General features: G+C 46.8%; 1 protein-coding gene across 1 annotated transcript; it reads right to left on the minus strand.

Annotated features, from left to right (window-relative positions):
* Positions 1-333: 333 nt before the first annotated feature.
* On the minus strand, positions 334-12515 carry CX3CR1 (C-X3-C motif chemokine receptor 1). Its single transcript, XM_052794029.1, has 3 exons — positions 12264-12515; positions 10973-11045; positions 334-1958 (listed from the first exon to the last, which is right to left on the minus strand). Exon 3 carries the CDS (start codon positions 1942-1944, stop codon positions 880-882), a length of 1065 nt encoding a protein of 354 aa, XP_052649989.1. The 5' UTR covers positions 1945-1958; positions 10973-11045; positions 12264-12515; the 3' UTR covers positions 334-879.
* Positions 12516-16709: the final 4194 nt, after the last annotated feature.

Below are 16709 nucleotides of genomic sequence, written 5' to 3' on the forward strand. Positions count from 1 at the left end.
GCCATATTTGGACGAAGTACAATGATACCCAAACCTATACCTCCAGTTCCTGTTGTCCCAGTGTGCGCTGATGTCCATTGATCGAGCTGGCAGCCCCTCGCTCAGCAGAGCACTTGGGGATGTGCTGGGTGAAGGGCTCGACCAAACTCTGGCCTTTGGCTCAGGCCACAGCCCATGGAAATCAGGAGATATGCCTGCTGGCTTGAATCAGCTCCAGGTCAGGTCCCAAATCCTTAAGGACGGTCCTTGCTCTGATTATTGCATGCTGTAAACGTTGAGTGCATTGTTGGCACTGAACACGTATTCAGAAATAACTTTTTTTTTTAAACAGTAGGATTTTATTAGGTATGAAACCACAGGTAAAACGTTTGTTGCAATCAGTAACCCCAAAAATCACTTCTGTATGGATATATATCATCAAAAATATACCCCTTTACTACCAAAAATGTTCCCCTTTGCTAACAGTCAGCTATCATTCATTGAAGAGATCTCTCTTCCCTTAAAAAACAAGGTTACATCTATATACATTTGCACCACACGTGCATACACTGACACATGCACAAGTTTCAATGAAGAAACTGTTTAACAGCTTCCCTATCCTTAAATTCTTCACCATCTCCTGTTGTAGGCACAGAATGCTGCTTTTGCTTCTACTTTCCCTCTTCCTCTCTCTTGATTCAATTCCATGGTCAGCCTTGACGTATTGTACTGCTTTTGTTTTTAAAATCTTTACTGTTTTAGAATATTTTAATGCTTAACAAGAGGCATGTCAGTAATTTGGTGCAGCCGTTAAGTCTCTTCATATGGGTAATGGCAATCTGAGTGGTGGCTAGCCCTGCGGAAGACATATTTACATACATTTCTTCTTCACAGAGCCTTTTAGACGAAGACGGAGCCATCCTGGTCACTGGTATTGAGGGTTATGTTGCTGTTCACAACGCTTTCTGCATAGCTAGCTGAATAGGTGACCTGGTAGCGACTGCAGGGACCACAGAAACACAGGAATGGACAGTACTTTAAGCAGAGATGATAAAGGTATTTCCTGAATTTTTCCCCAGCAAAGGCGTAGATAAGAGGATTGAGACAACAGTGACTGAATGCAATGGTTTCGGTCAGGTGCATCGCATAGTCCAATGATTTAATTTGGTTGCAACTTGTGAATAACTCATAATGCCTTAAAGTCTCTAGAAAAATCAGTACATTGTAGGGGGACCAAAACACAAAAAACACGACCACCACAACCAAGATCAGTTTTATGGCTCGTGTTTTTTTCTGATTTTTGCAGGTCAGCAGCGTTTTGACAATCCCACAGTAGCAATAGCATATGATACAGACTGGGATGAAAAAGCCGATGGTGTTCAGCTCCACATTGCAGAACACTGGCCAGATGTTCTCCAGCAACTGGGGGAAGACAGAAATGCAGTCATTTTCTACCAGCTGGGAGAACACAAAATGTGGCACTGAAACTAAAACTGCTATTGCCCATACTCCGCAGGTTATAAGAAAGCCATGTTTCACTGTTCTGGATTTCAGAGAATATGTTGCCTGGACAATGGCCAAGTATCTGTCAATGCTGATAACAGTGATAAAGAACATGCCCCCAAAGAAACCAATGTAATACAGAGAGGAAACAGCTGTGCATGGAATAGTCCCAAGGGTCCATCCGCGGACCGTGTTGGAAGCCCAGAAGGGGAGGGAGATCACGAAGAGAAGGTCCGAGATAGCCAAGTTCAGGAGATAGATGTCAGTGATGCTTTTTTTACTGCCTTCTTTCACAATAGCAAAAACCACCATTAGATTCCCTGTAAGGCCAAGAGCAAACACTGCAATGTAAAATATTGGCAGAAATATTTTCCCAAATTCTTGGATGTCAGTCTTATTGCAGGAAAAAGCATGTTCGTCATAAGCGTATTCAGCTGTCGTTTCTGTGAATGCTTCCGTCATGCTGAATTTTCTGGCTAGAGGCAACATGAAAAGGGAAAAGAGAAGAATGTTAGAGAGAGGGCCAGTATCTGCTATGGTAAAATACTGAGACCTCATCAACACGCACGCTTTAGGATTTTGCCACTGTTGGGTTAGTGAGAGTGGTATTACTGCAGAGGTGATGGTAGTGACTAATAACAGCCCAGACTCTGCTGTTACCTGTGCTTCACTGCAAATTAGCTCTTTAGGATAAGAAAAAATAAATGAGAATTTCAAGGGCTGTTGAATAAGCCCCTGCTTATTGGAAGAGCAGCAGAAGCAGCAGCGAACCGATATCTGACTAACTGAGCTCTGCAGGTGGTGCATCGCAGTGTGAGAAATGCAGGCACTCTCCCAGTCTACTGGGCAGTGCTCAGCAGGAAACGATACCGTACATGTAGCTGTTGATCAGCATGCGGTGCCTGTCGACACCACCAAGAGCCCAGTCTCACCCCACACATTAACCCTGGGGTGGAAATGCAGTAAGACGCCCGGTTTGGTCAGATCTGAGCCGGAGAGAGGAGCAAAGTTTGCACTGGGACATCCCTTGGGAGCAAGCGTATCTTTGATGAGGTTTTTTTTTTAAATGGTCAAAAGAAGAGAAACTATATTGACCCTTTTCCTCAAGCACCAAAGTGTCTCATGACTGCTCCTGCCTTGGCTGTGAGGTAGTCAGGTTGGAGGCAGGGCTTGTTAGCTTGGAGGCTGCACCCAAAGAGAGTATGGAGTGCAGGTGTGTGACCTCTGGGCTCTCTGGTCTGCACATCTAATAACTTGGCGCACCCGTCAGTTCCTCTACGCTCCCTTGGGATGTGGTGGTCAAGTCTCTGCAAAGATTTCTTTTTGCAGGGAACCAAAAATCCTAGAGGGGTGCAGATGTTGCTGCATTTGGTCTGCTCCCTGGCTGGGGTAAAGAGCTTTGTATGTATCCGTTACTTGCTCTTGCTGCAGGAAATGAAGGAGATTGAGTGTGATACACTGCAGAAGCCCGGGGAGATGACAACACAGCCAAACCAGCCTGTTGAAGCTGAGACTGAAAGGAAAGGTCAGTGATAACGAAACTGCAACTAATAACTACCACCTGGTCACAGTGTCGCCATCTTCTTACAGGAACCCCTGTTGACTGTAAAGAAGGGACTTAGTTCAGTGACCATAAGCTATCTCTAATACAGATGTTTACATCTCCTGTTAGTGGGAGATGTAGGCAATACAGCCAATGAAGAGCAGTGCATCCGATCCAACACAGGTCAGGCCAACTCTGCTTTAAGACAAGACAGACTACTTTCTAGGCTCTGCTGACAGCGTTGATGAAACTCCTTTTGACTGTAAGGAGAGCATGGGCACATTACTCAGTGGCCAACACTGATGGTGTATAATTACTCCCACTACTGCTGCTTTGAGCGAAGCAGCTGGAATCCCAGCCTACATGTCCACGTTTCACTGATAGCAATATTTTTTATAGCCTCTGTTTAAATAAGCCTTGCAAGATTAAACATGAAATAAAGATGTCCTGAGGTGTGAGACAGTCCTTGCCCAAGAGGTTTCATATGACGTAGTGGTGACTACAACAAACACCCCCGTGGGTGGCTACTGTGACCAGATTGACATTTTCTCCTAATGCCTCATTGCCAGAGTGCCATTTGTAGTGTGGGCCATGAAGTTCTGGCCTCTTATTTTGTAGCCATTTCTCAAAGAGGGTTTTTTGTGCTAGTTGGAAATGCAGGCTCTCCATTTTAAAATATCTTCTTATTCTGAAAGTTCAAAGCCTAGCTGTCCCCAAAACATTTAAATAAGTGCCCACAGTCATTAGAAAACAATCTTTGTGGTTTTGCACAGGAAAAGTGGGCTAGAAGAAGGGCTGTCTCAGTGCTGGTAGTTTCAGGGCATAAGCACGGTGCAGGGAAGGCTGTTTGCAGCAGGCAGGCACACCCACGGGCTGAGCGGCTCTTGCAGTGCCTTTCCATTTGAACTGGGAGCTGAGTCTGCCTGCAAAGTCTGTCCAGCCCCCTGCGTGCAGCCCGGTTTAATTCTCCAGGTTCTGGAGAATTAATGTGGAATCTGACACCAGCAGAATTAAAGGGGACGAATAGGAAATGCCTATGTGCTGGGGCAGAAGCAGACAGCAATTGCAAACAAGGTACTGATTTTCCACTGGTGAGATAACTAATTAGAGCTGCCTACAGAGATATGTGACAGGTTCCTCACCTCTTCATGTGTCTGTCCAGCCTACTTTATTTACCCTGTTGAGGGATACAGAAATGAGCCGGAGACATCGTACATAATCGCAATAGCCCATCATTGTCTGCCTTCCCATTCTGATGTTTTCTTTCTCCTCTTCTGTGGCTAAATATATGCAGCAGGTGCCTTTAAAATGAAAAGAAGTGTCGGGGTATGCCAAGTCTCTTGTGCTGAATATGAGTTGCTACGCCAGCCCACCCAGCTACTTGGACTGAGCTGTTACTGCACCCATCTGCACAGTGCCAGAGCCTCTATCTTACTCTGCAGGTTGATGTGCTCCACAGCTGGTTCTTCACCAAAGCACTGGTGTGCAGTAGCTGAGGGCTACCAAAATGATTGGAGCTGGAGCTCCTGGTGTATGAGAAGATGCTGAGAACGGGGTTTGATCAGCCTCGACAAGAGACATCTCAAGGGAGATCTAGTGAGAAGGTGTAAAGGTGAAGCCGTGAACTTTCCTCAGAGGAATAAGAGGCAATGGCCATGGGAAATTTTTACTCACTGTATGGAAAAAAAATTTCACCGTGAGGGTGGTCAAACACCAGGACAGAGCTTCAGGGAGGTTGTGGATCTCTATCCCTGGAGGTATTTGAAACTCGGCTGGCCCTGCTCTGAGCATGAGTTTGGACAAGAGACCCCCAGAATTCCCGTCCTAACTTTGTGACTCTGCGACAAAGCCGGACAGAGGCCACCTTGTCTCTGCAAAGTTTACTCTACTCTCTGAGAGCCTCTAGCTGTGCTGGTCCTTCCCATGCTTGCTTCCTTAATTCATGTCTAGAAAGGCAGCTTGTTCCTCTGGAGAGTTTCCATATGTGTCCATACAAGCCATTGCACTCTGTTGGGCGCAGGGAGGATTTCACACGTGTAAGGAAACACGGCTCCCACCACAGGGTAGCCCTCAGGTCTGGCAGACTTCTGCACAGGCTGTACCCACTGGCATTGCCTGGAGAGAAAGCTGGGCGTGGGAATGGCCACCTTCTTCACAGGAGCACATTTACGTGGAGGTGCAGGATGAACTCCTGGCCTTATTGAAGTAAAGAGGAACATCACTTGGGTTGGGATTTTTCCTGAAGTACCTTTTCAGTCAGGTAATTTCCTCCAGCTCACTGATGGGGATTGTTTATTTCTACAGTAGCAAATTATTTCCTTTACCCTTGGATGGGTGGTTGCAAAGCCCATGTACCCACGCCAACGGGAAGGACAAGTAGCTGCATAGCACATCCAGGGGCAAGTGAAAACTGCACTTACCAAAATGACACTGACATCTGATACTGCTGGCACAATCTGTGGCTTGTTCACTCTCTCTAGCTCCTGGATTTTGTGTATCACCAGCCACACACTCTTATCCTCCCACCACCACACATCCTGCATATGCAATACTGTCAGTTCTTTTTGAATATTTAGCTCCTCTGATACCACTTTGCTCAGTTTAAGCTGATGTTACTCAACAGGTGGCCTGCAAACTCCAAAGCGCTCCCAAACCCCAGCCCATGCCAGGTAGGCCTAATGTGATGAATTTTTCTTGCACCCTAAAGTGAGGAAACTTAGCTCTGCCCATCCTCCATCTTTCCCTGCCAGGTATTCTCTGTCAGCCTCGCAAAGCCCACTGCAGTGCATGCTATAGTCTTCTCACTGTCAGTTTCAACCCAATTTTCTCTCTTGTGCTTATGACAAATGTTCACCTAAGGGACGAAGTGAACTGAAGAACACAGAGGACACTGAAGAAGGACTGCAGGGCTGTGAGGTCCCTCCACCAGACGTTTTCCCTTGCTGACTACAGGAAATAGTAGATTCACTTTTGCTTCTCATGGAACTGCTCAACCGCTTTGCTCTCTCTCCAGATTTCCCCCGCCATTTTACACCCTACTCCCCACAAACACTTCTGCTCTTAATCACGTTTATAGCTATCTCAAAGACAAGAGTCTGCAGGACCAAAACCCCTGTTTCTCAACCCGGCTATTCCCGACAATCATGTGCACTATATGTAATACATAGGGAAGTGAAATTATGAGAGATCCACAAATTCCTCTAAGCAACAGAACTTGCATTTCAACCTTCAAACAGCACTGGCATCAGGCTGGGTAACACAAGAGCCAAATCCTGTTCATGCATCTGATCTTTCCAGTTATCACCCCTGGTATTTCAGCCAAGTGCCACGTTACAAGCTTTACTGCCAAGAAGAGGGGTCTGTGAGCACTTGGCCTCTCCGTGATGCCTCTGCTGTCACCGAATGAAAAGAAGTTAAAAAAAATAACCAAACCCAGACCTCTGCCAGAGGGTCATGCTTCAGATTTGCACAATATGCTGATAAAAGTATTTAAGCCTCAGAAAGATTTTCACACCTTAGTCACCATTTCTGGGTGAGGCTGACTTAGATGCTTTTCTCATGCAAGCAAAGCATGTTTTCAGTGCACGCTGAATGGGCCGGAGCTGCATGTCGACGATTCAGCTGGCCCAGGGAAGCTGGCAGCTTTGTGGGAACCCCTGTGAAACCCTACAGGCACATATGCCTTTCTCACCCTTAGATCTGAGCTGCCACCACCCTACCCAAATATAAACGCCGTTGCTTTTGTGCACTTGTGGCTACACCCATCTGCTTCTTGCCAGCTGGTGATCCTTGGCAAGGCCGTAGGGATGTCCTCGGGTACCTCCAAATGAAATATCGTAGCTGCTGGTGGCACTTCTAACACACACAAAAAGAGATTTAAGGGAATTAACCAGAACTGGGTGGAAACTATCAGGAGAGATGTGAGTCTTAATAGCACTCTTAAGCAGCCTGGCGCCAAGCAGCTACCACACAATCACCAGACTTCTGCGGACAACTCTAACCACGGTTGGGGTGATACCCAGAACAAAACTTAGACTTAAGGGCAATACACTAACCAGAGATGGGGCTCGATTTCTAGTCTGACACCCAACTGGTTCCTGCAATTCACTTAGCTTAGCTTTCAGAGCAGGGTGGCTCCGTTCTTAGGGGACGGTCGCTGGAGTTGCTCGGGATCATGTTAGATAGCCAGGGTCAAAAGCAGGCCCAGCCCAGCAGATGCAGTTACTTTAAATCTTTAATCTCAGTCTTTTATTCAGTCCTGAAGTGGGGAGACGTTCTCCCTGTTCCGCCTCTACAGGTGCTGGAAGCAGCTGACAATGCTGACCTTTGAAAGCAGGAAGCAAGGTGAAACAGCTAGTGTAACCTAACTTTTAACATGGGCAAAATAAAATTTAAACAGTAAAGGGGAGAGCGTAGCTAATGCCAGTCTGCGTGGCTTTATAGAAGAGGAGCTTTAGTTTGGACATCTGATGAGATTGCAGGGTTGATAAAGGGTACTGCGCGGGAGAGTTGGAGCTTTGACTTGCAGTGCCTGATATTTGATTGACACACGTCTCCAGCCCAAAGCAACACAAACCGAACAAAGCATTACAATGGGATTTGGGCTGGTTAGCTGTCAGATCTCAAAAGCCAGCCATCTGTGGAGGAAGCCTCACCCAACTAGGAATATTGCTTGTAAGAGGTCTGCAGGAGCGATGAGTTGAAAGCCCAAAACTCTTCAGTATTTTCATCACTGGTCTGAAAGCAGATTGGGAATGAGAGCTGGCAGGGGGAAGTGATAAAAGAGTTAGAGAATTGGACAGTGATTCAGACAGATCTGAGTAATCTGGGGCTTCTCGGATGATTCACGTTGGCTTTAATGTAGCCAAAGTGACACACTTGGGAGTTAAACAACACAGACCATGTCTCGGGAGTGGGCACTTCCACTAGGAAACCTGACTGCCAATACGGGCAGACTCTGAAACTGAGCTCCCAAGCCCAATGTCCCAGTAAGAAAAACTGATGCAACCCTCGGGTGTTTTAAGAGGTGCTAAATGGGAAGGAGCAAAAGAGGGAAGACTTTACCATTGCAGAGCTTGGTACTGAGGCTGTAGGCATACTTTGATAACACTTGATTTCACTTTTACTCATGTTAACAATCTTGCTAATTTAGTGGGATTGGCCATAGCATAAACCAATGCATGGAAATTCAAACCAGAAACATGCAAGCTAGAAATCAGATACACATTTTTAACGGTGAAAGGCTGATGACTGGAACAAACTTAAAGTAGGAAAAGGAGATTTTTGCATGTCTGAGGGTCTCCACCTCAAGAGAAGGTATCAGTCTGGGACACGGGTTTAGGCCAGACACAATGGAGGAGCTCAGCGGGAGGTACTGGGTAAAACCCTGCAGCCCCTGACAGCCTGGGAGGCAGAGCAAACGGGCTATTGGGGCACACTCCTCTTAACAACCATGACTCTGTTTTGGTAATAAATGACTGAAAAAGCCAAACCATCCTCTCCCAAGGTACTTCAGCAGTGCTAGCTAGCCCAAATCCTGGGATGGGACCCCCTGGAAGGAAGTGGGGTCTTGTGAAGAGCATGGAGCATCTGCTGGGGTGGGGTTAGAGGGGAAGCTATATGATGGCTGTGGAAGGAAAGCAGCACAGTTTGGGGATGGGGATGTTGTTATCAAACAGCCAGTCTGAACTGCTTCTGTTAAACCCTGCATGTTTTCCCTACTTCTAACCAGCTTTATCATTCCTCCGTCGCTTCTGAGTGGGTGTGGTGTAATCCCAGATGAATCCTTGCTCCCCCAGTCCTTCCCTGATGACTTTAAGGTGAGGAAATGACTTTCTTTGGTGTTTCTTCTTTCTTCTGTGATTTATTCTCAGATCAGCTGGACCATTTTTGTGGCCCAGCAGAATTCTGCAAGCTTAGTAATTGCTTATCAATTTGAGTGATTTCATTTATGGAGGCTCCCCCCAAGACTTTGAGGGTAAGTTTTTTAAAAGCAAGTAGTGATCTGGGCTGCTTCATTATTGGATTTTCCAACTCAAGGTGAAGTTCAAGGTGCAGAAGCATGATGCTGAGGCTTTCTGAAAATTAAGGCTTTTAAGGTGTCCTAAATAAAGGACCCAGAAATGGAAGCTGAACAAACCACTGCTGATTAAGATAGATATAAGCCTGAATATTGCAGAGGCCTGTAGTCCCTTTACAAAGGCATTTAGGTCAAAGAGATGAAAAAAATGCACCTTCCCTGAAGCAGTTCTACAGTTTTTACACCAACATCACAAACTAAATTAGTAGCAGACACCACTAGCTGGAGATGAGCAGCATGTAAATCTACAAACTTAAACCAATAGTTTTGGGTAAATATACATTTGAAAAGATCAGGCTTGGATCATGGAGGGCAGGAAGGGATAGTATAGAGTCCAAGATCACCAGGATGTCTCTCACCTAAGGCTTATAACATTGGAAAGTGCTTTCTCAAAGATGCTCCATGCTAACCTGGAGATAACTGCAGGGCAGCAAATAACCAGGGCACAAGTTTCAGCTTAACCCATTGCATCAAAATGAGGTGTACTCTGATTTATAAAGAAAACACAAAAACATGGACTTACTACTGTCTCTTCCAGCGGCAAGGGCTTCACCACTTGTGCTTCAGAGCAACCACAGGAATATTATTTTGAACAAGATCTTGCTCTTGCTCTGCCAGTGCACGGTCCAGCTGGCCAGGCCAGTGGCCTCACTCGAGCTGCTTGTGCTACCGTTACAGCAAAGCGGGCACAGGGGACTGAAACCCGATGCCCTGGGCAAATCCTACCCCCAGCGACATCCCTCCACTTGCTGGTTTTGTCACCCTGCCAGGAAGACTTACTGCAAGCCATCTGGGAGGGACAGCAGCATGGCAGCTGTGTGTGGTTTGCTGGGGCCATGGCAAACCCTGTGAAACCCCTGGCAGCTTACCCCTGCAGTTGCTGGTGTATTTATAGCAAAAGCTGTAAGCTGAAGGTTTCAATGGTTTCAGCTCCTTCCCTCAACTCTGGGGAGGACCAAGCCCCTCTGAGGCTGACAGGGTGGCCATGCAGGGGACTTGGTGCCTGCACACTGGGGGTCCCCCCTGCTCCTTAATGGAGCAGGGAGTAGGCTCAGGTTTCAGGACATGACCAAGGCTCTTGAGCAAGTGAAAATGCATAGTCACATCAAGGCATTTTCCTGGGGTGCCATCATTCATTCCAATCATTCTTCTGAATGGGAGCTAAGCACTGGGTGGCTTCTGAAAAAGCCCCCAAGGCATTGGTCTGAGCCTCTGGTGGTCAGAATACATTTAGAAATCTGGCCCTAAGGAGGTCAGAGCCTTAAATATTGGTTTCAGAAATGACATGCATTTAGGAAATATGACCTGACAGTATGATTCAGACTCCTGTGTGTCCCCTGGATCTTAAAATCAAGGTTCAAAAAAATCACTGGAATGGTTCTGAAATTTTCATCCGTGACTCTCCGGGTTCTGATTTTGTGCTCTCAATCCTACGACCAGATCCAAGGGTCTTCTGCAGAGCCTCTGCAACCTGAGATGGTTTCCAGGCAGTGTCCTGCCCCAAGGGACCGACCAGGGGATGGGAAATTAGGTAAGTGATGTGAAAATCATGTTGAAGAGCAGTATTTATTTTTGTCCTCGCAGAGGCTGGGGAGCACTTTAACTCAGCTGCTGGGGGGCAGTGGCAGAGCTGGGGAGGGACCAGGTGCCCTCCCAAGAGCTGCCTGCAGGGCACTGGGTGTTTGGGGTTCTCGTCTGACTGGATGGTGATTGCCAGGATCAGGATTTTCTTGGAAAATTTGTTTCACAGGTATTTCCTCCAGCCTGTTTGTTCCCCTGTTTGCCCTTTCTGCTTGCACAGTTGCTTGTGACACTCTGTATCTTATTTTATATGTATAGCTGAGCATTTTGCCAGTGTTTTCTCTTACCTGCTCTTCCTCAGTATTTCTTTTTCCCAAGCCTTCCCTTCTTAAGTGGCATGCCAATTTCTTCTGTATTTTTCTGTTGAAGGGACAGTGAAAACAGATGATTGTTTGTAGCTATGTGCACTGTTTGTACTTGTTTATGGTTACCATTAGCTCTGTCATCTCACCACCTTTATCGTGGTGCCTATTTACTTCCTGACCTGCTTTTTGTTATTAATAAGCTCACATTGCCTCAGTGTCCTTGAGAAATCTGAGAAGGCTCTCTAGAAATGGGACATCTCCTAAATCATCTTCTCCATCATTTTAGAGTGCAGCGCACATTACACCTTCTTGACTGCATCCAGATGAGATTTAAGTTCTGGAGCTGCCAGCCCCTTCCTGGTAAGATCACATCTACTGTGTGATTTACTCTCAATTTATTATGTGTTCTCCCTTTTGGACTTCTGCACTGCCCAAACCCTCATAATTCATTGCAGTTGCTGTCTTTTATCCTGTCACCCCATGCACTGCCTCTGGCTGCACTGCCTCCACGCAGGGTTTGCCCCAACAGACCAGACTTTGGGAACTGCTGTTTCTGGATCTGTGTTTATATCACACAAGTACTTAACAGGCTGCCACCACTGTATTACCCAAATATCTCACCCAAACCAGCAGATAGCTTTGTGCAACATCCTTCCCATGGAAAGCTGAGTCACAGAGAAGTTAAGTAATATGCTCATACAGAAAGTTGGGTTTTCATGTTTTTTGGATTTCTGCCATTCTCTTGCTGGCTGGTCTGTCCACATCACACACTTTCTTACCAGATTTTCTGTATTGGGCTGTCTTTCAGTGTCACTGATGTTTGGGATGTTGGTTCTCTGACCAAAACTAAAAGCAAGCAGTGCTAGCGAGTTGTGAAATCCCTGCAGACATCTAACAAAAATCATCTAATGAAGTAGAAGGGCTGTATCTTCTTGGTCTGTCCTTCTGGGCTAATGCTGCACACTAGTCATTTATCAGCATTTTGCTTTAACCTTGAGGACTTCTAGCCAGGGTGAATATTTCTCTTACCACAAGATGCCACAAGTAATTAGTCACCGAGTAAAATTTCTCTGCCCTGGTCCACTTTGATTAATAAAAATGTTCCCCTTTCTACTTTCACAATTTGTAAACATTACCCACATCATCTTTACCCAAACTAAATATCATTTAGATTCCAAGCACTAAGCAGCGAAGAGTTTCCTTAAGTTCATGAGACACCATTTCTTGTCATCCTGCTCTTTCAAATTATAGGTAAAATATAATTGTCTCTTACCTTAATTCATAGCTGCATTGAAAAAACAATGTTTTCTTCAAGCCAAGCCTGTTTGGGTTTAAATGTATATTTCCTCTTCTCTAGTGCTCCTGCCTACCCTATGAAACATGTGAACTTTGGCAGGGCAGCTTCCTGGGCTGAGCTTCGGGGCAGAGCTGAGATAGTATTAATGTGCTCTGCTCTGGTCCTGCTGGCGCCTTCTGAAATTGTGAAGCAGGATGCGGCCACTCAGAGGGGCAGAAGTCCTTAAGGAGGACAGGACTTGCACAGGAGACAGAAATGCCTGAGGAGCTTCATACTCAGCGTGTAAAAGCTCTCACCCCCTTGGTTCCCCCTGTCTGATGCAGAATGAGATATTTTTGACTCAGACACAGTGGTACAGTGTATAGACATATGAGTCTGGTACGATAGCAGAGGCCTTGAGCAGTGGGGACGTGGGATGCAGCACAGGTACAGGATGGTAAAAGATGGTGCACAGGCTGGCACTGGGGACCCCCACAGCTATACACAACTCACTGATGGTCAGTTAAAAAAATGCAGACCTGGAGCTGGCAAAACTGGGTTTAGCAGTAACAGAACAAAACCAGTATCTAACATACATAAGGGGCACCGCACATAGTAAATTGGGTGTAACGTGAGGTTGCAGACCACTGAAGACAGAAGGTATAGAAGCATGTTAGAAAACACGTAAAACCGACCTGAAGCAGATCCTAGAGGGAGGCAGAAAAAAAACATCAGCACAAACATAGCGTTTGTCCCAGGGAAGGGCTGGAGGTGCTGACAGCTTGTTCTAACACCCCACCCCACCACCGCCACCTGGGTGAAACCACCAGCTTTAGCACCCAGTGGAGCAGGGAAAGGGTGAGTGTACCACCAGGAAAAGGGCTAGAAACTATGTGTGTGCAAAACAATTTTAACTGCATTAGTATTCTTCCTTTTTCTGCGACCAGCAGATCTAGACTGATAAAAATTGGAGCCTTGAGATTGCCATTACACTAACAATATATTCCTGGCTTTACCTATACATATGTTGTACCTCCTCTTTGCCCGTAAACAAGATTTTGAGTGTAACATCTCTCTGCAGCCCAGGGCTTCCAGTGGACCGGAGGAGTATGAGGGTTTAAAGCATTGGCATATTCATTAATCAGGGAGTCTTCTTGGCCCCTGACCCAAGCATCATGCTCAAGGTTGTGTTACGGGTGCACCCACAACCGGGATGCAGCGTAACACATTTCCAGGCACCGCCGGGGCACACAAAGCAGTTCATCTGGGGTGAAACCAGGTGGGAGGCTGTGCAGTGGGGTGTGTTATTATGGTGATCCAAGACACTGCATCCGTTTGGGGGCTGTACCAATACCGAGGTCCTCCAGCACAAGTAGGAATACAGTCCTGGAAATACCTCCAGGTACTGTCCCTGCCTCAGATACCAAGGGAGGTTAAAATGCCTTCTCCCCGAAGGCAGAGTTGTGGGGCCTCTGTCCAGGCTGAGCTGGATGGGGGTTTTGGGGTGGAGAGCATCTTCCAGGTTGTCTGAGCTGTTGCTCGTTGATTGGTGTAGTGAGTTGCCAGGCAAATATTCTTGTATAAGTTTAGTTCTGGTATTTCTGCCAGTTACATGTTTCTTCGTGATGTTATGGCCAGGACAAGCACCCATGGAAATAGTCAGGGGTCCGATACCTGGTTAGGTATTAGCCAGGAACAGCAAAGATACACTGCTGAAAATAAAGTTTAGGTATTAGTAAAAGACCAGAGCAGCACATTTTCAAAGCTCACCTTTTTCTCCTTTTTCTCTGACAAGTGCCAGCAGCCCCATCCTGCCCCTTCTTTAACAAAAGATGTGAAGAACTCTGCACTTTTTTCAGGAAAACATCAAAAGGCTGATGGGTGGTTTCTCCCCAAACACTGAAAGTAGGAGCTATGACTGCCAAAATTACAAACTTTCAACTTTCAGAAAGATAATTCCTGGTATATGGTACTAAGGAAATGTTCTCATTGTGTGAGAACCATAAGATTCAGAAAGGCAAATGAAGGTTTCCTCGATGCCAGTGGTAGTCTGATGTTATGCCTGCAGTGCTGCCCTGGCCGTGGGTCCTGCAGAAGGTGTGTTGTGATTCAGAGGACACCCAAATCTAAACCTGTCTCCCGTGTCCTCACGGGTATGATGAAGGGCTGCATCCTCCCCAGCCCCCACCTCCCACAGCCTTATAAAAAAGGTATGGATAATCCAGGTGGAGCTTCCCCACTGGGGACCTGCACACGCTGAGCTGTTTTGCAGCTGACCTGTAAAAAGTGGGTTGCCAGAGTTCAGGCAGCCATGGCCACCCTCGTGCTGGTGAGCACCCACTCCTGGGTCACCAATACTCAGTACAGCACCTCTGGTGTTGCTCTTTGCAGTCAAAAACCTTGCAAATAAGGGTCAGGACTGCTTGTATAACAGCAGGAGAAACAGTCCCCAGCCACTGCTTGCCTCCGGGTAGAAAGGTCCTCCTTACAGCTGGGTTTCCCTGAAGGCAGTTGTCAACCCTTTCCCTCCCGCGCTGCCCAAAATTCAACTGGAACCGAACACAGAGCAGGCTATTACCCTCATGAAGAAATGAAGTTTGCGAAAGGGGTGCCCACACAGCTTTTAACTAAAGGATTTCACATAAAGAGAAACCAAGTCAGGCTGGTCACAGATGTGCTCAACAGACCTCCCTGGGAGACAGAAAAGGCTTTCTGTTGTATTCTGCTGTTAGTGATAATGCTAGATAAGAGTGCTGCTCATTACCATGGCGTGCGCCTGTAGTGCAACATAAATAGGTATGAACACTGCCTGAAAGACAATTGCAACATCAAGAAATATCTCTGCTTTACATCTTCGACCGCTATTCACCCTCCGGTGTTCAGGGGACAGCTCAGAGATAAGGAAGTCTGAGTAAGGTGCTGAAAAGACTTTCATTCTGGTCCATACATGAGGGGGAAAAGCATCATTTGTTTTTCCAAGCTAAAAAGAGACATTGCAACCCCAGTAACCAGAGAGATTTTCCTGGGAAGGGCTAGGTAGAGTTTGCTGCCTTCCCAGCTGCGAGGCACAGGAGGGTTTCAAAGGAGGAAGTCAAGAGTAAAGAATGTGCTGTGCAGGGATACGGTGGGTAAAGAGCGAGCAAAGCCCCTTTTCTTTTTATTCTATCTCCCTCTGAGTTGCCTTCCAAATTTGAAACCTCATCTCCCTCAACATCTGGGGAGACCAACGGTACTTCCACACCAGCGACATCTCCTCCTGCTCTGTGGCCAGGCTGCCAGGTCAGCTCAGGGAGGCAGGCTTTTGCACAGCACCAGGGGCAAATTCAAGCTTTGTGGACTAAAGCACTTGATAAAGAAATGTCTGGCCTAAAGGATCAAAATGCTGTTCTCCCCAGCGCACCCTGCTTTCGCTTCCATGTGGGAAAGCCTGATGGTGGTGGTTGTCTACAGAAAAGGGCTCTCTTGGCTCTTGAGAGCTTCATTGGAGTCCCCTTTGCAGGGCCGATGGGCAACTGTAACTGCCTGGGGGTACCAGAGGGAGCCCCGGGAACCTCCTCTCTCCCAGTGCTGTGACGCCAGGGCTTCCCTCTGCAGACTTCAGAGACTTGCCGGAGTTGCCAAACTCTTTCTTTTTGCTTGATTTATCACTTTGCTCAAGTGGAAAGCAGTTACAGCTGAGACCATGGCAGAGCTGGAATGAGTAAGCAGAGGCAGAACATGGTTTTGGAGATGTAGCAGAAATGTCCCTTGAGGATTTCATTCCTTGGAGACAGGGAGAAAAAGGGCTAGTGTGGAGAACAGCCTATGGAGATGCTACTTTCTAAATGTACAGGGGAAAAATGTCCATACACACTTGCAAGCATCCACACATGGATGATAAAAGAGCAGACAGGGTCCTGTTTTGACTTTCTCTGCTATGCTGAGCAGCTACTGGGATCTTTTGGTATTACAACTAACTTTGACTAAACCATGGCCGTTTCCATCATGTTTGGCTTTCTCTCTGAAGAGACAACAAAAGCTTATCCAAAATGATTGCTCCGAGGAGCAAACTTCAACCCTGGAAAGCTTGCAAGCCTGAATGGTGCATTTGAAATGCTCCCAAAGGGTGCTGAGCTCAGGAGGCAGCCGTCCGTCCTCTTCCCCTGGGGCTGCCAGCTGCTGCTGAACGGTGATGGCACCATGTTGCTGGGTGCAGCTACAACAGCCACTTGCGCTGCTTCCCCAAGCAAAGTAACAGCAGCACCCAGATGGCTTACATCCCAAGAAAGAGCTCTTCCAGCTTGAAGCCCTGCCAGGTTCTTCTGCATTTGGTTCAAGTGGAGGGACAGGAGCAAAACCCAGGCATCTGTGACCTTCACCACACAGTCAGTAGTGTGCCATGGAGCCTGGAGCTATATTGTTCAGGCTGTATCCTTTGGAAATCCTTGGTAAGGCTGGGTGGTG

This window comes from Harpia harpyja, chromosome 1 (genome assembly GCF_026419915.1).
Source record: "Harpia harpyja isolate bHarHar1 chromosome 1, bHarHar1 primary haplotype, whole genome shotgun sequence".
In the NCBI taxonomy this organism is placed as follows: Eukaryota; Metazoa; Chordata; class Aves; order Accipitriformes; family Accipitridae; genus Harpia; species Harpia harpyja.